General features: G+C 46.4%; 1 protein-coding gene across 4 annotated transcripts in view; it reads left to right on the plus strand.

Moving 5' to 3' along the window:
- PTPRG (protein tyrosine phosphatase receptor type G) overlaps positions 1-27,753 on the plus strand; it is a 717,269-nt gene that overhangs the window by 630,831 nt on the left and 58,685 nt on the right. The window contains exons 13-14 of one of the 4 annotated variants that reach the window (XM_043587811.1): positions 1,302-1,434; positions 14,648-14,734. In XM_043587811.1, coding sequence (XP_043443746.1) covers positions 1,302-1,434; positions 14,648-14,734 — 220 coding nt within the window. The remainder of the gene's footprint in view (positions 1-1,301; positions 1,435-14,647; positions 14,735-27,753) is intronic. The other 3 variants (XM_043587812.1, XM_043587813.1, XM_043587814.1) reach the window with 3 other exon arrangements.

A 27,753-nucleotide genomic window follows, 5' to 3' on the forward strand; every position in this document is an offset into this window, starting at 1 on the left:
GGGACACTCTGGGCTGGCTGAACGCTGGCCTACTTTTTGCAGAGCAGAAGGATCCTTGCTGAGAACAAGTCAGCCTGCAGCCAGCTGTAGATTTTTCCAGGGGCTTCTCCCTGCGATCACAGTTAACCTTTGCTTTCTCGCCACCTGCCTCCCATGATTGGCTGCGGGCACCCCTGCTCTTCCCAGCCCCACGAGGCATCTGAGCTCCATTTGCGCCACCTGGAGATTTCCAGGCATCTCCCCCGCGGTCTAAAGGAGAGTAGGTTTCTTCTGGAGCCTCCTGGGGACTTGTGAAGATCCTCCGGGGCCTGCAAGAGCCAGCGGAAAGAGCTGCTTGGGTAAGAGGTATCTGTGGACCAGAGAAAAGCCTACGTCATTTCAGACTTTCCTTTGAACCCCTAGACAGGCTGCTCTTCAGAGGCAGATGTGTGCTGGGACGAGAGCGAGGCATGGCTTCCTATCCCCACTTGTCCTTGAACTTTTAGAAGGATGGGGATAAGAGGAGAACCTGGAGAAACGGGATCTCGGGGCATCCGGGTGGCAGGAACTGCTGGGTAGGTGGCCTCTGGGTGTTCCTGCTGGATTGTTCTATAATTCAGTCTTGTGAGTTGTGGGCTGGGACTCGAGGGTGAGAGCTGTTGCTCTGCCTGGAGTTCCATGCCCAGTCGCCCCCCTTGCCTGGGAGACTGGGAGTCCCATGCTTGGTTGGTTGTCCCAGTATGACTCTATCTTTCAGGGAGAGGTGGTTTGGCAAAACAGAATGGGGTACAGGTACTAGAGGAAGCGGTGATGGGTGCTGAGCAGGTGAAGAATATAACCATTGTTGCTGTAGCTGTTTATCTTAGTAAAACCCCTCAGGCCCTCCCTCCGGCCCTGGCAGTTTGGACCCTGAGAGGCTCTCGGCCACCTCCCCCAGCCCTGGTCCCTTTCTAGAGGCAAGTGCGATGCTGCCTTCAGACTGGAGCACCTTTCTTCGGTGTATCCAAATGCTGCTGTGGGTCACCATGCTCTCGGAGTGAGGCTGGATGTGTGTCTTTTACACAACTCTGTGTCAGAACACCTTGACCTCTACCCGCGAGTCCGTCCCACAGGCAGTGCCAGAAAAAGCGCCTTTTGGGTTGGGACTTGGTAAGAAGTGGTGCCAGCTACAGGTGACCACTCTTATCCTAGGGTAGCCAAAGCAGGCAACTCCGTCCTGTGGAAACCACCCCAAACTGGAACAGAGCTCCGTATCTTGTTCTGGCTCCCTGTTCTCCGTCTCCACCAGCCCCTCCTCTAACTGCCATGGTTTCTCTTTGCAGCAGAAAAGAACACCTCTGGAATGATAAGCCGTCCTTCTCCAGGGAGGATGGAGTGGATCATCCCTCTGATTGTGGTATCAGCCTTGACCTTCGTGTGCCTCATCCTTCTCATTGCTGTGCTAGTTTATTGGAGGTGAGTAAGCCAGGCTGCACCCACAGAGGGGAAGTGTGGGCTGGATTCTGCCGCAAGCACGCTGCCCGGGGAGGGGAGCCTGTGGCTTCTCATTCAGTAAGGTGAGGCAGCTGGAGTGTTGCTGGGGTCACCATCGGGGGGATCCGCTCTATCTGGAAGCAGCTGCTGGGCTGGAGCCTCTTCTGAGATCAAGGCACTTAGGATGAGCTTGAGATTTAGTGCCACAGGAGCTTTCGATTGGGAATCCGGCAGATCCGGGTTCGGATCCCAGCGTTGGTATTTTCTAGATTGAAATCCCATTTCCACCTGAAGTTTTAGTTTATGGGAAATGAGTTAATGAGGTTCGTAGCGTTTCCAGCTTCTCAGGGGCCATGTTTCACTTTGCTGTATCTACCTAATGACCTTCCTTGACCTGAAAATTTTTGTCACAGCCTTTTGCTGAAAATCCGGTGGTAGGGAAACCTTTAGCATATTCCGTGGCATTTAATACATGGAGTATAAAAACGGCTGATTTTAAGTCCTCCCTGTATTATCGTTGTCCTTGAACTAGTTCTCACTACTTCCCCTGGGAAGCCTTCTTGCAGCTTCTGCTTAACAGTTCTGCATTTTTCAGCTACCTTCTCCAAGCCAGCTTAACTGAGCAAGGTAGGTTGGCCTGGCTACCTTAACCTTTCAGACTAGTGTAGGAGGCTTCTGGCCTTGAACAAGCTTCCTCCATGATGAGCAGGCGTCCTGTTTCCATCCCTTGCTTCCTTCTTGCCTTTCCTGCAATTAATTTTGAGCTCCTGTTATATGCCAGACATTCTTCTCTCCCGGAGGTTACTTTTTAGTGGGGGAGACAGACCATAAACAAAGCCCATAAGTAAAATCTAGGATACTTAAGACGGTGTCCAGTGTGTAAAGGAGAAAACTAAATCTGGAAAGAGGGGAGGCATTCTGGGATTGATGGTGAGTGTTCAGAGTAGTTAAGCCCTAAGTGGCAAGGGATATTTCAGCTAAGATCTAAAAGGGACTAAGATCCAAAGACACTCAAATGGGCTCCATGTAGGGCAAGTTGCAAGTGGAGGAACCAACATGTGCAAAGACCCTGAGGCAGGATGTGCCTGATATTTTTCAGGAATAGCTAAGAGGTCAGTGTGGCCAGAAGCACGTGAACATGGGGGAGAGTGGTCGGAGAGGGCATCAGGAAGAAATGGGGTAGAGGGGAGTCCTGTCAAGTACAACCTTGTGGGTTATTCTGAATACATTGCCTTTCACCCTAAGTAGGATTTGCTGCAGAAGGATGTTATGATCTAACTTCTGGATTACTTAGCTGCTATGTTGCAAAAAGTTAGGAGAGGATCAGGGGCAGAAGCAGAGAGACCATCTGAGGGACTGATTGAACTAGTCCAGAAGGAGGTGATGAGGGTAGCAATGCAGATGGTAGGAATCCATTGGATTTAGATACATTTTGAAGGTGGGATGGACAGAATCTGCTGGCAGATAGGCCGTATGTTCAAATTCAGTAGAACCAGAAGATAAGGATTCATCTGCAGCTTCCTTGAGTGTCTGATGGCACCTATAACACTCTTAGTTCTGCAGACCTGCTGGATCACAAATTTCATGGTGTCAGGGATAAGCCCCGGAACGCTAGACCCACCTCCACGTTGCTCCTTCTCCAGGACAAGTGGTTTGCAAACACACACTGGTCTGGAGCCCATTGGTGTATTGGAAGCTGCCGAACACGGGTCTGCATATGTAGAAGTAACAAAAGATGTGCGCACTCCTGTCTTGGCCGTGCTCGGGACTGTGTGGTTTGAGTTGCACACCCTCCCCACGGAGGAGCAGAGACTGTGCACGGCTGCCCCACGCCGGTGACCATTGTATACCAGCTGCAGTGTGAAACGGTTCCCGTGCTGAGCACTTGTAGCAAAAACCTCAGGGCTGCTTGCGATTGGCCCGTCTTGGTCCTATGCACCCCTCCCCCCTGCTGAGAATAGATCACTGTGACCAAGAAAGGCCCTGGGATATGTGGCCAAGCCTGCAAGGGAACCGGGCCAGCCAAAACACACAGGTCCACACTACAAGCTACGTGGAGGAAAGGACTGTATAATCGGGTAAAGACAGCTTTACAGCCCTTCCATTCAAGATGCATTTTCCCATCAGAAAAGGATAATACTCCTTAGAAAAACTCAGTCTGAATAGAAAATGTATTGAATAATAATGATTTGTGTATAAAAATTAGGTCTTCCTTCTATATGTGTATGTATTGAAAGCTAGATTAACCAGAAGTGGGGCACCTGGGTGGCTCAGGCAGTTAAGCATCTGACTTCGGCTCAGGTCATGATCTTGCAGTTCATGAGTTCGAGCCCCGCCTTGGGCTTTGCTGATAGCACAGATCTTCTCTCTCTGCCCCTCCCCTACTCATGCTCTCCCCCTCTCCCCCCCTCCCTCCCTCTCTCCCCCTCAAAAATAACATTTAAAAAATAAATAAATTAAAAAAAAAAATAACCAGAAGTTTAAACTTGAGCAGACTGTGCACGTGATCTTTTGCTAGACTCTGAGTGCCCGTATACAAAAGTGAATGCGACGGAGAAAAATTCTTAGAGATGAAGGAAAGTAACATTGAATTAGCATTAGAACGGATGAGTCGGCTAAGCAGGAGAACAGCCTAGAGGAGACCAGAACCTGTTTTCTGTCCCAACTTTTTTGTGTTTTATTCATGTGAAAGAAGGAAGCATTGGGGAGCTCACACAGAAAATGGGTCAATGCGGGAGAGACAGGCATTTCCTGCCGGCAATGCGGTTTTGATAGTGTTGCTTTTCTGCCTTTTGAGGCACAGTGAGAGCGGGTGATTGGCAAGCTGACTTGACGTAAGTGGAGCATTGAGGCAGATCAACACCTTCTGGATCGTTTCCTCAGTGGCAGGCCTGGCACCCAGGGGTTACAGCCGGCTCAGTGTGGTGGCAGTTTCTGCACCGAGGGACTGACTGTTTGCAGCTCTTGTTCTGGTCCCTGAGTGTGGTCACTCGGAGTCGTGGACCCTGCAGTTGAATGCATCCAGGATGAAAGCTGAGGTCTCTGATTTCTTTTTCTCCACGAGTGCTGGCTAAGGTTTTCCGAGTCCCCTTTTAGTGCCAGAAACCATGCCGAGCACTTGGGGGGCACCGTCTTAGGTGATTCTCCAAAGAAGTCTTAGGGCAGGTACTATTATCCCACTTAAAAAACCAGGGACTGGGAATTCAGGGAGGTCAAGCGACTGGCCCAGAGTGCTGGAGGAAGTGGGGTGAACCCTGGTTTTGAATACAGGGCATTTTCATTCTAGAATCCATAACCTTCCTCGGGGCACCCAGGTGGCTCAGTCCGAGGTCGGCTCAGGTCATGATCTTGCGGCTTACGGGTTCCAGCCCCGCGTCAGGCTCTTTGCTGACAGCTCGGAGCCTGGAACCTGCTTCAGATTCTGTGTCTCCCTCTCTTTCTGCCCCTCCCCTGCTCATTCTCTCTCTCTCTTTCTGTCAAAAATAAACAAACATTAGAATCCATAACCTTCTTGAACCACTAAGATGCATGTCTCACACATACATCCCATGATAGCTTAGCACAACTGACGTTCGGCCAAATCCACGGGAGGTGGGGTCAGTGGGCCTGTTGTGCCAGCGCCTTCCTGTTGAGCGTCCCCTGCTGTCTTTGGCCAGGGAAGGTAGAGGAGCCAGTGTTGGTTGAGTGCCCACTATGGGCCAAGCAGTGAGCAGCAGCAGCATCCACAGTGTTGGACTTGACAAAAACCAATTTCAAGCAGCCTTACGCTCACAGGGAAAAAATCCGTTGATTCACGGAATTAAAAAGTTTGGCGCACGAGGCCCCGCTAGATTGGCGAGAAGGAACCAGACAGAACAGCAGGGCTCAGCTTGTGTTGTGTGCCTGTGTTTCTCTCCCTCTTGTCTCAGATTTGCTCTCCCCGTGTGGGCTTTTCTCTGAGGCCCTCTGTTTCCACATGGTGGCCTCTGGGCCACATGAGACATACACCCTCCCATCCCCGTGGAAGGGAAGAGAAATTCCCTTAAGTGTTCCATCTCAGCCCCAACATGGTGTCTCTTAGAACTGACTCAGGTCATTTGTTCACCCCTTGAACCTGCTGGAGGCGTTAAGGACTTTTGTCAGGCCTGGCTCTTAAATGAACTGTAAAGCCCAGAAGTGAGGTCTCTGCCATCAGAATCACATGCACAAAACTGGACAATGGGTGTTTTCCCAAAGGACCTCCAGGGCCCAGAAAGTGACCAGATGCAGGTGCCAGGTAGACAGAAGCAGCCAGTGTCTCAACCTTCAAAAGAAGTGGCGAAATTAGAACCAGGGGGAGAGGGGTGTCTGTTAAGAAAAAAGAATTCTGACTTGGATAGCAAAGAAATACACACGTGGGTAGTAGGAAAGAAACAAAGCAGGCGTGCGAGCTCAGCCCGGCCAGCTGAGGGTTCTCAGCAAGGACTCTGCTGTCATGCATGCATGTGCCATGGACTGGAAGAAGGGCCACTCCCCTTTCCTCCCAACTATGGAGGACGTTTGGAGGCTTATGTCCAGAGCACCAGGAGAGCACAAAAGCAGGGCTGCATGGAGGCCTGATGCCCAGGCTGGGTCTTAAAGATTAAGCCTAGTGAATAAGGTGAGCAGGCATGGGGCCAGAGAGAATCTGGCGGATCGTAAGCAGGCATCTGGGGTTCACTGTCACTGGAGTTGGGGGACAGCGAGAGCCAGATCGTGAAACACTTGGGGTGCCGCCCGAAGGGATATGTGCCTTAGCCTAAGCGTGATGGAAGGGCGTGAAGGAACCACAGCTACAGAAAGGCAAGATGAGAAAGAGGCAGTCTTGGGGAGCGGTGAGGGAGCGGCCTGGGCCCAGAGGCAGACAGCCTGGATTTGGAGCCAGGATCCACCGCTCACGACCCATGGCCTCAGAGCATGTGTTGTTAGCAGGGGCTCAGTTATGCCCAAGTGGGTGAACATGAGTTCTTGGGAGGTGAAAAAACGTACTCTTTTAAGGCACAGATACACATGTAGTACACAAAAGCACAGCACGTTATTGGTATTAAAATTTCACTGGGGGGTAGCGACGGGGGAGGGCGGGAAGGCTTATTTATAGGCCCCTTAGGAAGTGCACTTGGTCATGATGAGCCCCAGGTGATGTGAGGAAGGGTCAACCACTATATTGTACACCTGAAACTAATAGAAGACTGTGAACCAACTTTTTGAAAAGGCCCCTTAGGAGAGGTGCCAGCGGGAAGAAGAACTGAGAATTTCTTCATCTGCAATATAGTCCAGAAATGGGCCCATTGGGCTCCCGTGAGGAGTAGGTGTGTGCTCTGGAAAATGGTTATCCCAGGGCCTGGTGCATGATAAACAAGCAATGATAGCTGTGTTATCCCCGACTTTAGTGAAAAATAAAAATTCACTTCTGGGTCCTGGTGTGCCAGAAAAGAAGTTCTTTAACAAAACCAGATTTACAGATCTAAATGAATGCTGTCCCTCACACGTAATCAGTGTATGGCTGTATACTTTCCAGTCATGTGTCATTGCTTAAAACATGGCTTGAAAATAGCTTTTGGAACTTCCTTCTAGAGTTCATTCTTCGGAATGCTCTCAGAAGTGCCAAGTATTTATCCTAGAAATAGCTCAAAGTCATGTGTTTGGAGCTCAGTAGAGTATAAATGTAGGTGAACCAACTGAGGAGAACAGAACCACGTTGGACCAAAAAGGAAAGGTTAATGAAATGGGTTTGGGGGATGCTCCCAGTGGGCCTAAAAGCAATTCCAGAAGAGCAGATCCCTAAGTAACTAGGTTAAAGGCATGACTCAGCCAGCCCACTCTTCTTGAAGCCCGGTGGTCAGCCTCATTAACTCATGACCGGCTTCATCAGAGCAAGGTTCATTAGCTGCCACAGACACTCTCCAACACCCTAGTGGTCTAAAACACAGAGTTCATTGGTCATCAGTATGTAGACTGATGGACCTGGGCAGCTCTCTTGCACTTGGGGCTTCTTTTTCCGGGACACATGTTTCCCAAGGGGCTTTAGCAGGGATTAAAAAAAAAAAATCAAGGAGGCACCTCGTTCTCAATTGCATAGCCCAGAAGTGGAATCCTTCAGGACCGTTGGCCAGAGGTAGTCCCACAGCCCCCAGGATACATGGTAAGGTGGAGAGCACATGGATATTCCTTGAGTGCTGCCAGAAGTATCTTTAAATATTCAGACCCACTGGCATCATTTGGCCAAGAGGATGTTTCCTTGAAGGAACAACTTTGGAGGCCAACCATCAGATTCGTCTCATTATTTCACATTTGGCCCGAACGAAAAAAATATGGCAGCGACCTGATTTGTATTTTTTAATTTTTTTCAATGAAAAGATTCCCAGAGGGCCACTAGGGTCTCTTTGAGCAGTATTTTTATAGGCGGCAACACGGATTTGTGGGAGAAACTTACCTTTTGATACTGGTTCGCTCAGATAGATATTAGAGATAGGATGCTACAGTTCTTTGTTAAATGCTCCTTGCAAAGGGCTGTATTGAAGAGCTATAGGAACCCACATCCATAGCGATGCAGAAGTCGCTGTGAAGTTCGGAAGAAATAAATGTTTTGGAACAAAGGTCAGGGTTATAGGGCAGCTAATAAAGATGAAACCGATGAAAAATCCACTAACAGGCACAGCTTGCCGCCTTTTGAAAACGGTGCCCTGTGTGTGCCTTTTAAATATCGTAATCCATATCAACCGGGCAATGGTTCCTAGCGGTAATCATTTATGTAGAAGTGAGGGAGAGCCGATACGTGGAAGAATTTTTAAAGTGGGCCATTTTGGCCTTACTACTCAGGATGGCAACAAAATGCACCTTTGAATTACTAACAGTCAGGAAACGCATTCCAAGAGCTCCCGATGCCCTGTCTTCCCAAGACAAGCTGTTTACATGGCACCAATGTGCTGACGTTCCTGAAAAGACAGGGAGCCTCACAGCTGCTACCACTCAGAAGGAAGGGGGAGTTTTTGGAAGGTTTCATTTTGATTTGCATAATTCGAGGTGGATGCCGGGCGAAGAGCTCTGTGCAGGCTGTCCAGTTCCTGTGCTTGGGCACACCACTTGTTTATTTATGAACTTGCTCTGTAGCGTAGCTTAACTATTGTGAGCAAGACGTCAGTGTCCATTTAGGATTGTGAGTATTGGCCGAGATCATTAAAAAATTTTTTTCTGCAATCCAGAGGACAACTGCTTTGAAGGTAGCTCTTTTCTCTTTGAGCCAAATCTCCCCCCTCTACAGTAGCTATCGTAAGGCCTTGAGAGCCAAGAATCTTTGGAGTTTTTACCATACTGCACAAGTGCTAAGCAGATTACATTGCCCCCTAATCAGCGTTCAAATCCTGGGAGTTACTACGTTTTGCACATCAGAAAACCAAGGCTTGGTGAAATCAGGTAGACGTGCCCAAGTCACAGGGTTAATCTTTGGTGGATTCTGGATTTGAACCACCATCTCATAGCCCACTGTCATAATCACTTTATTTTGGGGCACCTGAGTGGCTCAGTCAGGTGAGTTCTAACTCTTGATTTTGGCTCAGGTCATGATCCCAGCGCCGTGGGATCTACCCCCTTGTTGGGCTCTGTGCTGGACATAAAGCCTGCTTAAAATTCTCTCACCGTCTCCCTCTCCCACATGTGCTCTCTCTCTAAAAATGAAAAAAAAATTTTTTTAAAGGCTTAATCATTACATTATTTTGCCCTAAATGAGGAGTAGCCTGTCAGGAGGCATTTACTTCCTTCCATAGCCTGTTTTCATAACACATACTTGTTGAAAAGATCCTGTGGTTTGGATTTGCCAGAATCACATGGAAGAAACTTTACAGGACCAACTGTAATTTCAGGGGTTGGAGAAACAGAGTAAGTTTTGGTATTGAATCAAATAACCTATTTGTTCTTTCTTATCCCAGCTAATCAGTGCTATCTTACCTTGATGACAAGTTGAACATCAATATTATGGAACATAATTCTAGCTTAAAGAACTTTCCAGAAACGTAGAGCAACGTTAATTCTCAGATTCAGATAGGGCTGAGCTAACTGCATGGACTCTGGAGCAGAAAAAATGGAAACTCCAAGGGGCAATATTAACATCTGACCCATGTTTGTTTGTTTGGTGTTAGAATTTCATGCTCTGATCTGAGAAATTGATGTCCCCCTTGAGCACATGGTTGAGTCATCTATAAATTCTGCGGTAGATGAGTCAACACTGATTTCGCGCTGCGGGCAGATTAAAAGATCTCTTTTACGCCCACCTTTTACACTTGAAGAAATTTTGCCGTGTGTTGATCCCTCCTCATTAAGAATGCCATTCAAGGGGCACCTGGGTGGCTCGGTTGAGTGTCCAACTTCAGCTTAGGTTATGATCTCATGGTTTGTGAGTTCATGTCCTACATCGGGCTTGCTGCTGTCAGCACAGAGTCTGCTTCAGATCCTCTGTTCTCTGTCTCTCCCCTGCTCGCTCGCTCCCTCGCTCTCTCTCTCAAAAATGAATAAACATTTACTTTTATAAAATGCTGTTCACAAAAACAAGTGAATTTTTTTTTATTGACATGATTTTTTGCTTTGTTCTTTGGAAGACAGCGTAATAAATAAGAGGGGATGTGGGGTGACTGGGTGTCTTAGTCACTTGGGCACCCGACTTGAGCTCAGGTCATGATCTCATGGTTTGTGAGTTCGAGCCCCACATCAGGCTCACTGCTGTCAGCACAGAGCCCACTTTGGATCCTCTGTCCCCATCTATCAAAAATAAAAATATGAGGGAGGAGATGCAAACCCTAATTGTGGGAGGGGGTTGTGTTGGCATAATGGAGGCTCCACCAAACAGATACAGGTGAACACTGAGTGTGGGCGTGTGGTAATGCCCCTCTCCTGCTCAAAGAATGACTGACCACATGTGCCCCAGTAGAACGTGGATCCCTCCTGTAGTCCCACAGAAACAATGACAGAGCTGCCATGAGCCTGGGTACATGCTCTCTACCCACCTGCTCTAGCAGCCAATACTTCCCAGTTTACTCTCCAGTAACTTGATTTGATTTAGGCATACATCCCCCTCCATCCCAGGGAGGTCACAAAGGAGACAGATACCATTAAGAGTGATTTCTCCCATGCATGTGCCTGTGCACCGATAGCAAAGGGTCATCCCCATACCCGATAACTGTTGAGTTGCTACAAAGCAAATGCTATATTATTTAACCCTAGAGCTGAAGCAGGTGGTAGCCAGGGTGTTAGGACTGCGTCCACCTTCTTCCCAAGGGAGGAGACCATTTCCAGGAAGGGAATGACTTTTCCGGCATCACAGAGCTTGAATGTCTTAGAGGGACTCATACCTAGGGTTGGCTTTTGTTCACCGGAGACCCTTTATGGCTGGCCTGTTTATTCCTTCCTTTGTTGTTCATTCAAAGACCTTTCTTAAGCATCTAGTTTGTACCAGGCACTGGCCATCCAGCAAGGAGGCAGAGTTCCAGTCTTCAGAAAGCATGTAGGCTAATGGGGTAAATAAGCAGGTAAAGAAAGGTAATCCCAAATTGAGGTCAAAAACAGGTGGCCCCTACACCTGTTTTATTTCGCAGATACACTGTTCTTAGAGGTCCGGATTCTTTTGGGGTGCCTGGGTGGCTCAATTGGTTGGGCATCCAACTTCGGCTCAAGTCATGATCTCACGGCTTATGAGTTCAAGCCCCGCATCGGACTCTGTGCTGACAGCTCAAGAGCCTGCAGCCTGCTTAGGATTCTGTGTCTCCCTCTGTCTCTGCCCCTCTCCTGCTCATGTTCTGACTGTCTCTCTCTCTCTCTCTCTCTCAAAAATAAATAAACATTAATTTTTTTTAATCTGGATTGTTTTGAAAAAGGGAAGATATTTCTTAAAACTCCAGCTATCTGGGTTCTCATGTTAAACGTGGTAACATTGTTGTCATGTTCTTTTGTGGCATTAGTGGGCTGGATAGAGCTAAGAGTGGGGAATCTTTGCGGGGAGAGGGCCACCAGCTCTCCAGTCTGTCTGTCTCTGCCCTCCCTGCAGCCTCCTGCCTGGGCCCCCTGCATTTGGGCTCCCCCGCGTTGCAGTAGTGACTTAGGGTATGTGCTCTGGAACGGGCTCTGACCACTGCCAGGGTGGGGTGGGAAGGAGACAGAGCCAGGAAAGGCTCCTTGTAGGAAGGATGTTGAGCTGTGATTTTCACAGAACAGAGAATAGCCACAAATGCTTGGGGCAGAGCTCTGTGTCCGAGCGGACATAGAGGCACTCAGTCATGGCATGATCAGTACTGCCAGAGGGAAAATGCTGTCAAATTGCCCTTCATCCATGCAAAATAAAGTCTACTTTTGTGGGTGGAATCAGATTCTTTTCCAGGGGATTTGGCATGTACAATGGCACTGGGTCAGTCCAAGATGCTCTTACGTGGCTTGTGTGCGGAAGGGAATAGGAATGAAAAGCAGGTTTATATTCTTTTCTCCAGTCTAGAAAAATCCAGGTTTGCAACTCAGGTTTTATGGTGGCTTTGTGGGATCACCTTGGTCTTTTCTGCAAACAGGCTGCTCATGGGACCGCTGGTATTCCAGGCATCCCTTTTGCTTTTGAAACTGTCGATTGCCCCTGCCACTCATCCCTTCCTGGGACCTGCGTCTGTGGCCGTATTTCAAGACTATTTTTTTTTTTAATCATTAGGAATAATTTTTACAGTTCAACCCTTCAGATCCTGACGATGTGTCAAGCCAGTGGGGAGAGCTAACGTGCGTTGCATGATGCCAGAATACGGCTCGCCTCGGAGGGCTTGAGTTTAAGATACGGTGGAGCTAAACTGTCTTGCTCTGAGATGCTAAAAGGCATGGGGGTGGGGAGCCTTCTGAGGTCCCCAGCTGTTCCTTGAGGTGGGCACTGTTTTTTTCTTTCTCCCTGCAGCTGTGTGCCAGGAGATCTGGGTCACGTGCCCGCTAATGCTGCCGATCCCAGGCAACTTTTTGCTCAATAACTGTTTCCCAAATGGCTACTCGGGGCCTTTTCAGAATTTACAAGAACTGTCAGTTGTTATAGTAACCGGCCCCCTGCTGTCGAGTTTGGCCCTGAGATGCCAGTCGAAGCTCTTGGAACAGGCTAACACTTAGTCATTAGACAAAAGCAGGGAGGGATTCACTGCTGAAGGTTGCCATTTAAACGTACTCCATGATCCTTCAAAGAAGGGATTGGTTCTGTTAAGGAGGAAGTGGATGCATCCATTTTTAAAGCAAATGGACTTTTCAGGAAAGGGAGATTCCTGCGTTGAGTCTCTCCTACGTAACCAACGCTTGTCTTTGGGTTTCTCAGAATTAAGTGTCCTCTCTCCCAGGGTTGACTGTGTCTGTTCTTTGGGTTTGCTCAGGTGGCCCCCTCGATTATTCGAGGTATTAGTTATTGGTTTTATGGCATTTGCTTCTCAGTGAAGTGTTGTCAGTTTACGGGTGGTAGTTAGAAGCGCCTGTGATTGTGTGTGAGGAAAAGCTGCGGAGATCGCCGGCTCTGCTCCAAAATTCCCGAAAGAGTGAATCTGGCAGAATTCAGAGTAGGGCTAAGGGTTGAGAAGAAGTCTAAATATTTTAGAAAGCTGCAAATTTCAAGTTTCTATGAAGATTTGCAAAAACACTCCAACACACTCATGATTTCCTCAGTTAATGTTCATCGCTGCGCTGAGTATGTTCGTGATGTTTGGCGGACAATTGCAGTTCCAGAATGTTCTCAATAGAGGGAGATAAGTTCTGAATTACAGCACACTGCTCTCCCCCCCCCCCCCCCCACCACTTTTTAGTCCTGTTCCCAACTTGGGACTTCTCCAAATTTTGGTTCCTGTGGCAAGCCCTTGTATCCAATATAGAAGCCAATAATTATCAAAATAAATAAAAGTTTGTATTAAAGGAGAAGAGAGGGGTGCCTGAGTGGCTCAGTCAGTTGAGCATCTGACTCCTGGTTTCAGCTCAGGTCGTGATCTCGTGTGGTCTGTGGGATCAAGCCCCACATCTGATTAGGGCTGAGCATGCTTGGGATTCTCTCTCTCTCTCTCTCTCTCTCCCCCCCCTCCCTCCCTCTCTCTCTCCCCCCCCTCCCTCCCTCTCTCTCTCCCCCCCCTCCCTCCCTCTCTCCCTTCCCCCCCCCCGCCCCCTGCTTCTTACCCCCCGCTCCTGCTCGCTCTCGTGCTCTCTCTCTCTCAAAATAAAAAAATAAATATTAAAAAAAACAAAGGAGAAGAGAAACCTGACACGTATTCAAGGATGTTCATGTCTGGAAATAAAAACTACCAAGTAAATCAGAAGCCCTCAAATGTTCTTTGGAATTACATACCTGAATTTAAAGTTCTACGTGGGATTCAGCAGAACTTCCAAAGAAAGAGAACCTCACTATTAAGCAAGTTTGTCTTTGCTCTTCTATCAAGAGTTTGGAAAGAATAGGCGTCATTCTGTTGTGAAATCCTGAAGCTCAGGTAGTTAGGGGATTAAATGTAATCAAGTCAACACCTTCTCGTGTGGCAGAGTGTATCTTTCAAATGCCAGAAGCAAGACTCAGATGCTGCAAATATTTAAGTTCTAATGGGAAACTAAATACGGGACATCGTATGTGGTAGTAACTTGATGACTGCCCCACCTGCTCTGAGTTGCCTCTCCCACATGTTCTCCAATCTGGGTTATGAGTCAGGAAACTGTCCTGAGATGAGAGGAATGAATGAAGAAAGGACAAAAACCCAGATTGATCTAACAACACCACATTCACATACGTGGGTGGCGGATGGCCGGTTCACATAACCCCCCGGTACGTTCCGGCTGAGTTCTGTTTATGTCAGAGGTGTTTCAAACGATCCTCTTGGCCAAAGCTTCGTGTCAAGGTGGAAGGTTAGATACGTGAATGGGAAAATCCAGTAGTGATTGGACTTGGGATATCTTCTACCATTAACACCAGGAGTGATAAAGGTTTCTAACAAGTGAAGACCGCTTTTAAGAGCAAAGTTCCCATTTCATATTAATTAGCTAGAAGCACAAACAAACCTTGATAAACCAGTCACCTTTGTGTGTAAGCTTTCTCTTTTGAAAATGTCCCAACTGGGGCCCCATAATGGGTGTGTGTGTGTGTTAAGTGGGAGGGAGGACTTGGGTGTGGAACTCTTGGTAGCGATTGAAAGTACTGTCTTCTACACCTGTTCTCTTTTGTTTTTTGTCTATTTAGAGGGTGTAACAAAATAAAGTCCAAGGGCTTTCCCAGACGTTTCCGTGAAGTGCCTTCTTCTGGGGAGAGAGGAGAGAAGGGGAGCAGGTGAGGGGCGGTCAAGCTTAGGGGGGTGGGGGTGCCTCTTTGGCCGGGACTGGCTTGCCAGAGTTTTGTTTGTTGCCCTGGGGATTAAACTCCTCTAGACCCCACAATGCTGCAACTTACCTGTCCTACCCCAGCTCCCAAAAGGAAGGATTGGAAATACCAACACAGAGTGTGGGGTAGCTGGTAGCAATGAAAGTATGACCTGTGTGTGCCTGCTTTGCATTATTTGGTGATCTGGGCGGGGGGGGGGGGGTGGTTTTATTTCTAGAACGGGACATACTGGGAATTTTCTATGTCGGTTTGTCTGTATGTCAGTTGCATCCATTATCTTTCCAGAATTTCAGATGCTTGCATGTTTTAGAGCTTTAAAAAAAAATGCATGCATTTAGCCTTACAAGTGAAAGATAGCTTTTAGAAACCTAAATGTATAAATAAGGAAGAAGAGTAGGAAGGGGAGAGAGAAATGAGCAAATGGGGACACAGCATGTGTTTTTCCCTAAGAGTGAAATTTTTCAAAAACGAAAGCACATGAGTTCTAGGTAGCTTGAATGCTGGGAAGAATTATTGTTCTGTAATGATCTGTAATAAATCTTGAGAAGTCCTGATCACGCGATCTTAATCACCCCACATTACCACCTATTGTAATATTTCTGTGTGGCTTATAGAAGGTAAACTCCACTTAATATGGTAATATTTTAATATTGCCAATTAAGATAATTCAGTAATCAGTATCCTGTGGTGAGTAGTCCCTTATTACTTTCAGTGAAGCAATTTATAGAATTTACAGTAAGAATTTTTACATGGAATGATTTCTCTCCCATGGTTGAGGCTAAGTATTGAGATGAAATTTTAGATACCCATCGACTCTAATCAAGTACACTTATGAGATCTGAGAAGGTACGTTACAAGGGAATTGAGGAAGATAAATGAGAAACTCTGTGATCTGTCTTTTTTAAGCTCTATGATGTAATTTTGCCTTGTAGGGAAAAGTGGTCACTGCTGACACCAGAAATGTAATTTCTTCCTAAGATCTCTTTTTATGTACTCAGGTCCTCAATTTTTTTTTTTTAATTTTTTTTCAACGTTTATTTATTTTTGGGACAGAGAGAGACAGAGCATGAACGGGGGAGGGGCAGAGAGAGAGGGAGACACAGAATCGGAAACAGGCTCCAGGCTCTGAGCCATCAGCCCAGAGCCCGACACGGGGCTCGAACTCCCGGACCGCGAGATCATGACCTGGCTGAAGTCGGACGCTTAACTGACTGCGCCACCCAGGCGCCCCTCAGGTCCTCAATTTTTAATCTGTTTTCAACATGCCAAAGTTAAAACTGAACGAGAAACCCCTCTGTATAGCTTCAGATTCAAAGATCTAATCTTGGAGAGGACACTGGATGTCACATAAATGCCTCATATTCATGCCCAGTCTGTTATAAATACAATGTGGTTTTGACTGTAACACATTGAAAGTTGTCAGCACCTCATGGACACCACGGAGATAATGCACATCTCCATTCTCTGTTCTCCCCAGAAGTGATGCCATCGCTGGGTGGCCCGTGATTTATTCTAATTTGTGCTCCTGGCCCTAGATGTGGGCGTGGGCTTGAGAGATGTGTTTTAGTTCCTGGGAGGATGTACTTTGTCACGAGGTGCTCAGGATCTCTCGTTTCTTCTGTGCTTCTAAGTGCCTGAAGCTCGGTGGGGGGGGGGGGGGGGGGTGGGGAGCACAGTGACTTTCATTTAGATCTACAAGTTGAGAACAATCTTGGGAAGCTGTAAGTATTCACAGAATCCGCCTGATTATGAAGTGCATCTTTTACTTGCCTTTTTTGACAGTGTAGTAGCAAGAGAAAGACAGACCTTGGCTCAGAGAGAGACAGGTTCTGCTGGAGCTTGGCCTGTTCCTGGTTGTGTGGCCTTGAGCAACTTAACAAAGCCCTCTGAGCCTGGATGTCCTCCTCAAAGAGTGGGTCCAGTGATGGTTCCTTTTCATGGGGTTGTCCTGAAGAGGTAATGAGGTAGCATTTGTGAAATGTTTAGTGGACGTGATATATTACCCCATCAAGAAGATGAGGAGAGAGATGCTCTGGGAAGTTGCTTGTCTGGTCTACTCCGTGGGGATGGCTGAGCGGGGACAGCCACATGGCAGTCCGAGTCCGGAGCGTGGCCCCTTCACACTGTGCTGCGCTCATCAATCCATGATGGGGAGTGGGCCGGATAGACATCCTGTCCTCAAATCTCTCCTGCTCCTTATGTGGGCCGCCCTGCCGTACTCTGTTGACAGGGCTTGAAGACCACCAGCCCACTCTCCCCTCTCCTCCCTCCTTCTTTATCCCAGGAGCCTTGGCAGCAGCCTCCTGACCCAGTTCTGTCCTCTTGCTGCTCTATAAAAAGCCCTGCAGAGGACAGGGGCCCTGCCCTCCTCTACCAGGCTGCGGATGCAACAGGGAAGCCAGGCCAGACAGCCATCTCCTGCGTTGGCCTCTTTTTATCCACTCCCGTTTCCCGTTCTGGTCCGCATCCCGTCCAAAATGTGGCAGGGATTGGGAAAAGAGCCCAAAAAGCTGCCTGAATAGCGAGCCTTCAAATGGTTAAAAATAGCTGTGGCAAAGTCTCTGCACAGAAACCTAAAGGTAATTTCCATTTCCCCATTTGGTCTGACCTCATTTGCCTTAAACAGTCTCTGCCCCAGTGGGAGGAAAAGGCCTGTATAGTCTCAAGGTGGACAGAACCCATAAAAGCGGGACAGTGGCTGCAAGAAGTGACCACTGATTAGTTCCCCAGAACGTAGGAGAAAAAAAATTAATAATAATAAAAATGAGATCCAAGTATTTAGTTTTCAAAACAAGCAGTTGATTTAAATTTTGAATTAGGTAATATTTGACACGGTTCAAAATCAAAAAGGTTAATATTATATATACCATTACATCTCCATTCCATCACCTACCCACCGGGCTCCCTACCTCGTTATAGGTAGGTAAGCATGATTGCTGGTTTGTTGTCTCTTCTTCCAGACCTTGGAGGTGGGGTGTGTGTGTGTGTGTGTGTGTGTGTGTGTGTGTGTGTGTGTAAGCAAATATGAATCTATATCACCAGATCTCCTTTTATACAGTAGAACACCACGTACACTATCCTACACCTTGCTTTTTTCACTTAACATGATTTTTTTCTCTGCGCATATGGTTTCCTCCTCCTTTTTTTTTTTCTTTTACAGAAGCACAGTATTCCTTTGTATAGTTGTCATGGTTTATTTAACCAGTCCTCTATATGGCTGTCATTTGGGGCTGTTCCTAGTCTCTTGTTATTACAGTCAGTACTAGGGTGAATAACTTTATGTCATTCTGCAAGTGGACAAGTCTGTCTGAGGATAAAGTTCGGAAATGGGCTGTGCCAGGAGCTACATGCATTTGTAATTTTGACGGATGCGTCAAATTGACCTCCCCGGTGCCATACCCAGGGCAGTTTCTATCAGCGACACCGTGAGCACCTGTTTCTCTCTGGCTTCCCCAGGAGAGAGTGTTGTCAAATGGGAGCGATTATTCCAACCACCCAGGGGAAAACGATGGTGTCTTCGTGTAGCTGGAGTGTGTTTTCTCTAATCCTGAGTGAGGTGGGGCATCTTTCTTCGTCTCCTTTTTGTTTTTTAATGTTTTATTTTTTGACAGCGAGAAAGGGCATGAGTGGGGAAGGAGCAGAGGGAGAGGGAGACACAGAATCGGAAGCAAGCTCCAGGCTCTGAGCTGTCAGCACAGAGCCTGATGCGGGGCTCGAATCCACAAACCGTGAGATCATGACCTGAGCCGAAGTCAGAGGCTCTGCTCCGTGGACTGATGCCCCCGCATCTTTCGTGTTTGTGCCATTTGCATTTGTTAAGCTCTAAACTCTTGGTCTTTTGCTCCTTTTTCCTTTGCATTGTTGGTCTTTATCTAATCAAGAGAGACATTATTGTCAGCAGTAAGTGTGGCAAATACTTTTTTTCCATAATCTGTGGTTTGTTAACTATGTTCATGTTGCTTCTTGGACTTCTTATAATCAAATTTATCCGTAAACTTCTCTTTTTTTTTTTGGCTTCTGGACTTTGAGTCATCATTAGAAAGTCTTTCTCCATTCCAAAATGATCTATTTTGGTACTTTTATGGTTTCAAATTTTCATGTTAAATTCTTAAATCATTTGGAATTGAACGTGGTTGATGGTGGGATGTCTAAATCAACTTTTCTCTTTCCCAGATGTATTTTAAAAGGACTATCACGGGGCTGGTTAGTGAAGAGGCATGTGATACCTCGCTAGATCCTTAAAATAGCACACTTCCAGCTAGAGTCTGACCGACTTATTAGTTCAGTCGGCATGTTAATGACACAGATAGTTGCCAGAAAATTTTTACCAGAATATTTTATGATACAGATGTTGGATCATATGTGCAGTAAATTAAATGTGAGTTTTCATTTCCTACCTCCTGTCCAAAATGGGTTGGGCCGTCATGTCCCCATTAACCACCTCCATCAGTGGGGGATTCTGTTGGTGCCTTAAAATAGTGGAAAGCGGAGGCAGAGAGTCCCTTAAGCCTTAGGCCAGAAATTCAGAACATTCCAGGCCAGGGTCCTAACTCAGTGTGGGACAGCTAATTAAAAAGCCCCTGACTTCAAGCCTTCTTTTCTGGGTAATAGCTCGGAAGACTGAGTACTGTCTAGAGCTCACATCCATAAAGGCAGCCACAACATAAAAACTGCCAGTTCAGGTTCTTGGTCTGTTGAGATGTGGTTGACAAAATGACCCCTGCTGTCTTATCCCCTGGAAAATACTAACCAGCACTTCAGTCATTCCTAAGAGTCTCCAAGGATTGCTTGGCAAACTTAATGTTTAGCATGAAAGTGTATTGCTCGGAGGTGACTTTTGTCACCTACATTCCTTGGATGCTATTGGCAGGCAGTTTGTATCCTCCAGTGAAATTCTCACTGCAAAAATCAGATTTTTGTCACATCTAGCTCTAACAAGAGTTGAATGGGCCATCTCTCCTAGCCATGTGAAGACCCAAGATATTTAGAAACATTTTCTCCTCATTGATTGGTGTACCCTCTCTCATGCCTCATCTGTCTTCACGGTTTGGTTCGCTTTTCTCTCCCCTTCCCCTCATCTCCTCCTCGCCTCTGACGGGCCCTAACTTATCCACAGTATAACAACCATATGTCCCAGGATTTGCAGAATTGTCCTGAGGTGAAATACGTCATTTGATTATTCCCAAAAGGACTTTGATATTTGTCAGAACACATGTCCTTTTCTTTCCCGGTTTGGAGAATATGAAAATGAGAAGTGCAATTATGACTTCTTCCGACTTTTTCTTTCTAGAAGATTCCTTCCTGTAGCGACTATAAAACTCAGCTAGCAATCATTTCACATACAGTAGAGGAAACCGAACGGCAAGTGAATGGTTGCCTATGAGAAATCTCAACTCAGAGTGGGCTCTTTTCCAAGTGAGACCCCTGAGTTATTTCAAGCAGACATTCCTCTTTGAGGAAAAGCCCGACAACACCCACAGCCTTTTCCTTCTATTGTTGTCTTTGTCACTGAATTTCTAGAAACATTTTGCCCTAATAAATCAACCCACATCTTTTTAACACAGCTCTCAATCATCTTCTTTGAAGGCACATGAATGTTTCCAACTTTCTATTTATAAGTGGCTCTTGATTCATACATTGTTTACTACGACGGATCCATACACAAAAGTAAATATTAATGTGATTTCTGTACTCCACGACATGAAAACAAATGGGATTATTAGCAGGCATGGCACTAAATTTAAATGAGGGCAGTATATAAATCAGTTAAGATTGCTTAATGAATATTCAACAGCAGTTCAGCCAACTGCCCATTCTTCCCTGCAATTAGCATTTTGAGCTGCACACTGCTGACAAACCCCTTGTCACCCTGATATGATTATAAAACCATTGAGCTTAATTGAAAGACAGTGACTGGGTTTCTGATCCGCACACATCATTTGGTTATTTGGTCATCCGAGGTTTCTGTGGGACTGCAGAGGTGGTGTTGTGATCCTGCCCTTGCGTGGGCCCCAGCAGTCGTGATGTGGAGGGCGGTGTTGTTGTAATAAGCCAGAGACCCTGGATAAGAACAAGGGGACCTCTCAGGCTTGTCAAAAGGGATGTACGTTTTGACCCAGATGTCTGTACATCTCAGGAACCTCCGCTTCTGTAAGCAAGGCTGGAGATGGTGTCTTTGGAGGACCCCTTTCGGTATACAGTGGTGCTGAGTGGGGTTCCAGACCTTCCTGCTTTCTGGACTCAAGGTCAGCATCTTTGCTTCTGAAAAGTATCCATCACCTAAATTCTTCCCAGATCCTTGTCAGAGGGGCAGGAAGAGACGGAAGTAAGAACACAGATAGCAAAGATTACCTTTGCAAGTACCTGGAAAATGGGGAGCAACAGAGAGGAAAGCTTTCCTGTAGAACTCTGATCCTAACGGGTGTTCCATGTTAAGGGGGTGTCCTTATTCCTGGAAGGACACAGGGTGGGAGAATGGCCAGTCTAGAGATTTCTCCCTCATCTTCCTAGTTTCCTGCATTTTATTTGAATAGTAAGTCTCTGTAACTTGAGTGATTATTGATACTGACACAGTACCGTCAGCACAGCTGACATCCGGGTATGTGTGTGCGCGTGTGTCTGTCTGTCTGTCTCTCTCGTTAGGAGAACCAATTAAATACTAGGCCTGCCATGTGCTGGCAAGTGTGTGCACACTGCAGCGGGGAGCTCAGAGAATTTACATTGATGGCTTACTGATCGTGGTCGATATTTACTGCCTCCTGACTAGATCATGCGCTGTGACATGGGCAGTGATTTTCCTTTTTTTTTTTTTTTTAAATTTTTTTTTTAATGTTTATTTCTGAGACAGAGAAAGACAGAGCATGAGTGGGGGAGGGCAGAGAGAGAGGGAGGGAGACGCAGAATCAGAAGCAGGCTCCAAGCTGTCCGCACAGAGCTGACATGGGGTGACATGGGGCTCGAACTCACAAACCATGAGATCATGACCTGAGCCAAAGTCGGTCGCTCAACCGACTGAGGCACCGAGGCACCCCGCACAGTGCTTTTTCAAGCACGGAATTCTTGGTTTTTGAAAAAGCCTCTCTCTTCGAAGTATCTCCCCTATCTAAAAGGACGAGAGGTTATTTTCAGAAATTTTAGTCAAAGACCAAATGTTCATGACTGTGCACTTAACATGTCCGTGGGCTTCTTACAAGTTCGACTGGTCCATCCATGTGCCTTCCTACCACAAGGCCTCAGGCACCATACCGGCCCGGACCACACAGATCATGGGTTGGGCTTGAGGCCAAGGGAGCTGCTCGCCAGCATCCGTATCGATTCGATCGGCTACTAGAGAGGATATCACCCACTACCCCCCTGACTTCCCGTCAAGGCTTTCCTAGAAATCTTAAAATTTTAGAGCCCACGTTAGTTTTCTAAAAATGGATGAGTGAATGGAGAGTGATAAAGAAAGCGTGTTGGCATGTTGCTACTGAGAACTTTCCATGAGATGCACATATATCTAATAGGTTGGCCATCTTCGGTCAAGCACCAGAAATACTGGGCTTGGATTTAGGAGAGGTGTTGTATGAAAAATGTAAATGTTTAAACAGTAGACTGTCAGGCAGTGTGGAGAAGTATTTTCTCAGTGAACATGGCACAAAAGGAGTGCTTCCAACTCAGGGACCAGCAAACGCACATCTCCCCTTCTGTTTGCATTCTGGCCTATGGGCCCATTGAGTTGGACCTGAGGAAAAACTGCCTTCCTGCCAGCTGGGATGTCTCTTCCTTGCTCCCCTCTAGAAGCATTCAGTGAATGCTTGATGTAGTTCTATCTTGCTATTTCTTCACTGCGATGAGTTTTAGAGAGCCATCTGACTCCGTGGTTTTCAGATTTGTGCAAGCGGCAGATGCTTGGAATCAGGACGTCAGAACATCCGTGAACTTAGAAGTAAATATTGACCAATTCAGTTGCATGAGAAAAATGACAATTTAATTTGCTGGCAGATAAGCAGAGCAGCCCACAAAGGTGGTTTGAAGAGTAGCTTTAGGAGGAGAAACTTGAATTTGAGAAATCTGTGATCTGAGAAAACACTTCCTCAGTATGGATGGCAGAACACTCCACTCCACCTTCGAGAAATGCCAGCCTATTTCTGAGAACTGAGGTTCCAACAGAAATGGAGCAGAAGACCTTTCAGATTCTTATTTAAGTATGTGAAATACAGTTTATTTTTTCTGTATTTGAGAGGATTATGTTAACATCCTTGAATTCTTAACTACAGTTTTTTAGCCCATCTGGGACCCTATAAATTCTAGGCTTACTTTTATGGTCCCTTGTATGGTACGTGCCGTTTGAGATTATTTTATTTCTTCAGTGGCTTTCTTAGAGCACTGGAGGGTCTGGAACCATTTTCCCTGTATCACAGTGCTTCTTAACTGGGGGCACTACATACCAGCCTCCATGGGGCGGGGTGCTTCTTCTAGATGACCCAGGACTTTGCCGCACCCTGGAACTGTTCAGCTGGAATCAGTAGGGGTGGGGCTCATCCAGCATGGGTGCTTTAAAAGCTCCCCAAACCATGGGGCACGTGGGTGGCTCAGTTGGTTAAACACTCACCTCTTCATTTCGGCTCAGGTCGTGATCTCACAGTTCATGAGATCGAACCTTGTGTCAGGCTCCAAGCTGATGGCTCAGAGCCTGCTTGGGATTCTCTCTCTCCCTTCCCTCCGTCCCTGCCCCACCCCTGCTTGTTCTTTCTCTCCCCTGCCCCCATCTCTCTCAAAATAAATAAACTTTTTTTAAAAAAGCTTCCCAAACCAAAGAGATACATATGTACTGTTCATTGATAACCATCACTTGATTGAAACCTTACTGGTGTGCGTGTGTGTGCGTGTGTGTGTATGCACACACACGCATGCATCTGAGAGAGAGACTGACTGATTTAAGGACCCGCCCCCCCCCCAAAGCTGAGGTGTACCTAAACTGGGGAATCTATGTTTCAGGAGAATATATGTTGCAAAGTAGATTAGGGGAAGCAGAAGTTACCTAATTTGAATCATTATTAAGCCAGTCAGGTCAATGAAAAAAAAAAAAAATCTATCGTCACTTCCTTAAAGGGTGCATGTTAGTTATGGGGGTGGGGAGGGGGAGTGTGCAGCATGGAAGGGAAGAAAAAAGGGGGAAAGGTAAGAATATAAGGTATATGGTGAGGACCCAGCATACTATAAGTGGTAATTAAACTTGTAAATATATTTTTCATTCCAAACATGGTCCACTTCATTGTTTTCCCTTTTTTAAGGTATTTGCATAAACCAGTGTTCATTGTGAAGAAATCATACTTTTAGAAAATGGCCCTTTCTGATCCACAATCTTTGATTCAGGGAGGCATTTTTAGAGTGAATTGGACCTGCCCAGAAATTGGAAATTGCATGCACAGGGACACACGTGAGCATTTTCAGAAATTTTATCTCCATTCTCCAAAACTAGAGACAGTACTGACTCTTCGAACACATCGCAGTTGAAACATTTAAGAGGCATTAAAATTTGAGTTTCTTTTCCTTCTTTTTCAAAATCCCTACCTTTACTTGTTTATCCCTGGACACTACTAAAGGCCAAAAACAGTCTCTCATGGGACTTCTCTGAAAGGAGCGAGTTAAGATACAATGTCATGTGATGTTGACCCTGAACCGACTGCTTTTCTTCATCATTAAACCCACAGTGTATGATTTGTACACAAACAGAATTCACACCAGTGTGGTCAATGGTAGTGAAAAGTTGACACTAAACTAGAACCTGAATCAGTCCCTCACTGAAAGTAGACCTCCGGTAATTAGTGATTAAGGGACTAAATCTCTAACCATGTGGTTCATCCATAAAATGGAGGATGAAGCAAGCATTAATGAGTTTATTAGTTCCTATTTGTTATAGAAGAGTCAGGTACAGTAGGATTGATTTTTTTATTACGGACAAAAGAGAAAACGGCCTGTGCGTCTGTATTTGAGTGAGATGTAGCCCCTGATGGATCTCCCCGCGTCGTTCTGGCTGCCCTATTCCCCACTCATCACATAGCAGCCCAAACGAGCACCTGGAAGGAGGCAGGTCGGACGGTGCCCCTCCACTGACTAAAGCCCTTTGTTAGCTTTCCATTTTCCAAAGATGCCAGTGAAGCTTGCGGTCTTGGATCAGGTATGATCTGCTCTTGCCCACTCGTCCCCCCCCTTTCCTCTTACCGCCCTTCCCTACTCTTACCTCTGGTTTCCATTCAGTTCCTACAACACGCAAGCTCACTCCGTTGTATGGCTCCAGCTACTTGATCTGCCTAGAAAGTCTTCCCCTATGGCTTCCCAAGGCTAATCTTCTTCAGGCAGGTCTCCACCCCAGTGGCACCTCATCCTGTTTTACCTTCTTCATCGCCCTGGACTGTTTGAAATCACTTGCTTACTTGTTAGTTGCGGATTTTCACCCTGAGAACGAGGCACCTTGTCTGTCTTGTTGGTCAGACTGCCCTGACCCCTCACCACCAATGATCAAGGGACAGTAATAAGAGAGGAAAAGCATGGAAGGTTGTACCCCAAAAGGTTAATAGTAATGATCCCTAGGTGGAGGATGTGGAGTCATTTTAATTGATTTCTTTCCCTTTTGTTCATGTGTATTTCCTAATTTTTCTGCTGACATCATGTATTATGTATGTAGTTCGAATGCTTAGCCAGGCTTAAGGAAGTGGTTTTAAAGCTCCTAGGCAAGAGAGCTTTATTGCAGAGCTTCTATTGCAGAGAAGGCATTATCTGCACGCGCCACACTGTGCAGTAGGTGCTGAATAAATGTTTGCTCAGTCTGCTGAAACCATTATTCTAAGGGAAGGCATTTCCCCGAAGGTCTGTAGGTAGTTACGCGCCCCCCCCCCCCCAGTTCCTGTGTGGGAAGAAAGAATGTATGACGTGCATCAAGGTACTTAGATGTGAAGACCCGTGTCTCCCAGGTTTCTGACGTTCATCCGCAGGGCTGTGCTTGTGTCTGATAATCACGGGGTTATTTTGCTCCAGGGAAAATCCATTATAAACAGCACATGGGGCACTAGGGTGTGATGTGCTTCAGTACACGCTGCTTTCATTTATTTATTTATTTTTCCCAAAGAGAATGTGGAGCCGCATGTAGCAGTGAGTGAACAGTCTGCCTGCCTTCTTCCAGAAAAAGAATCTACAATATAGTTTTTCCTTTCTAAGTCACTTGGCTTGAACAGTCCCTTGGCCGATAACAGTTCTTTCTACTAATAGCTTTGTATGTTAGTAGTTGAATAGGTATGGTAATTATGTCTTAAAACAGGAGACTTATTTGGGGTGTGTGTGTGTGTGTGTGTGTGTTTCTAGTTGAAGTCTGACCTGGTAAATTGAATGTCATTTGTTTCAGTGTTAGCACTTCTTGAGGCTAGTAAATACTTGAATGGTCCAGTATCTCAACAAAAGCAGGTTTTTTTCAGCTAGGACACTGGGTCGTTAAGGTTCTATCTCATTGCTGAAGTCTGTCACCTTTGTTTAACTTTAACGCTGCCTTCTGGAAATCTGCAAATTTGGGAGAGGGAGGAATCCAAGACTAGAAAACTTGATGACTAATTTAGAAACAGAAAGAAGCTACTCCCTCAGACAAGAAAATCATGTGGGTTTTTTTTTTCACATGGGTTTCCATCATTTTCACCTTCAGTAGAAGATTCAGTTATTACTAGAGCCCTAAAATACTTTGTTCATTTCATATCCACGTAGCTGAAATCAAACTGACTGGCATTCTTTCCAAATTTAAGTAAAGGCAGCTAACGATGCATAATGGAAACTTGTTTTATTATTTCTAGTACAAATGCCGGCAAGTCATAGAAAAAAAAAATCATTGTTTGAGCCTTCCGCAAGAGCAGTCCTGCAAGACATGTGCCGAGTAGGAGTGACTTATGTTCAGAACCCCCTAATGGCGTGGAACAGCCATCCAGATTGCTTCTAGAACAGTGCCCAAATGTACAATTGGTTAGAGCTTCTTTCCGTCTGGAAACAGGCACTGCTTAAAGAAAAATGCTGTGCCCAACAGAATCGTCCCAGGATACTTTGGATTAGATGAGCAGAGACAACTCTGAAGAAAAGTTGACTTAACTCTAGCGATTGGAATGCAGCCCCCAGGAAAAGCAAAGCTGTGGTGTGTATAAACAGGGCTTGGTGCGAGGCGCCAGAGGAGCGGGCTGGATCCCAGGGACACCGAGCACCAGAAGGATGCCGCCTGCTTGGCTAAAAGACCCAGCAGCAGGGCCAGCTATTGTGAAGCCCCTCCGCCAGATGAACAGGGACCCTTCTCTGGTCACAATAGCCATTCACGCTGAGCAGCCTCATTAAATATTCAGCCTGTGCTTCCGGCAGCTCATTAGGGCCGCAATGAGCGGTGACGTGGATGCTGGAAAGCCGAGGGCCAGCCAGCATCAGTAGGCAGAGGCTGAGTAAGCTGCCGATGGCTTTTCTGTTCACTGCCTGTCCTATGATGACCAGTGTTTGCTCCCTGCTTTGCCTGAAGTACAGGTAAAATAAAAGCGAAAACAGGCAGGTGGCACCTAAGAGCTGCAGGTTTTTCCCTCTGAGGTGGTCTGGCAGGGACCTCGGATAGTGAGTGCTTGCCCCCTTAAAGCCCTCTGACCCTCTTACAGCGCTGACTGCAGCTTTGGGGGGCCTTTGCTAAGCACTAACAATGTGGTGCTATTGTGTACTTGGGCTGTTTGATGACTGCATTCGGGAGGGTTTGAGGTTTGGTTTTGAACTTGGTGCTAGAGGTTTCGAATACCAAATTACTCTTCTGTAACAGGTCAAACTCAGAAATATTTGGGGGTAATCCAAACAGTTTGTGCAGCAGGTTTACGACATTGATGCCAAGTTCTCATGTATTTGAGTGGTTCACCACTGAGACTTTGCCTTTTGACTATCAGGGTAGATCTGGTACAATAAAAAGTAAATATTCTGCAGCTATC

The sequence above is a fragment of the Prionailurus bengalensis genome, chromosome A2 (genome assembly GCF_016509475.1).
Source record: "Prionailurus bengalensis isolate Pbe53 chromosome A2, Fcat_Pben_1.1_paternal_pri, whole genome shotgun sequence".
NCBI lineage: Eukaryota > Metazoa > Chordata > Mammalia > Carnivora > Felidae > Prionailurus > Prionailurus bengalensis.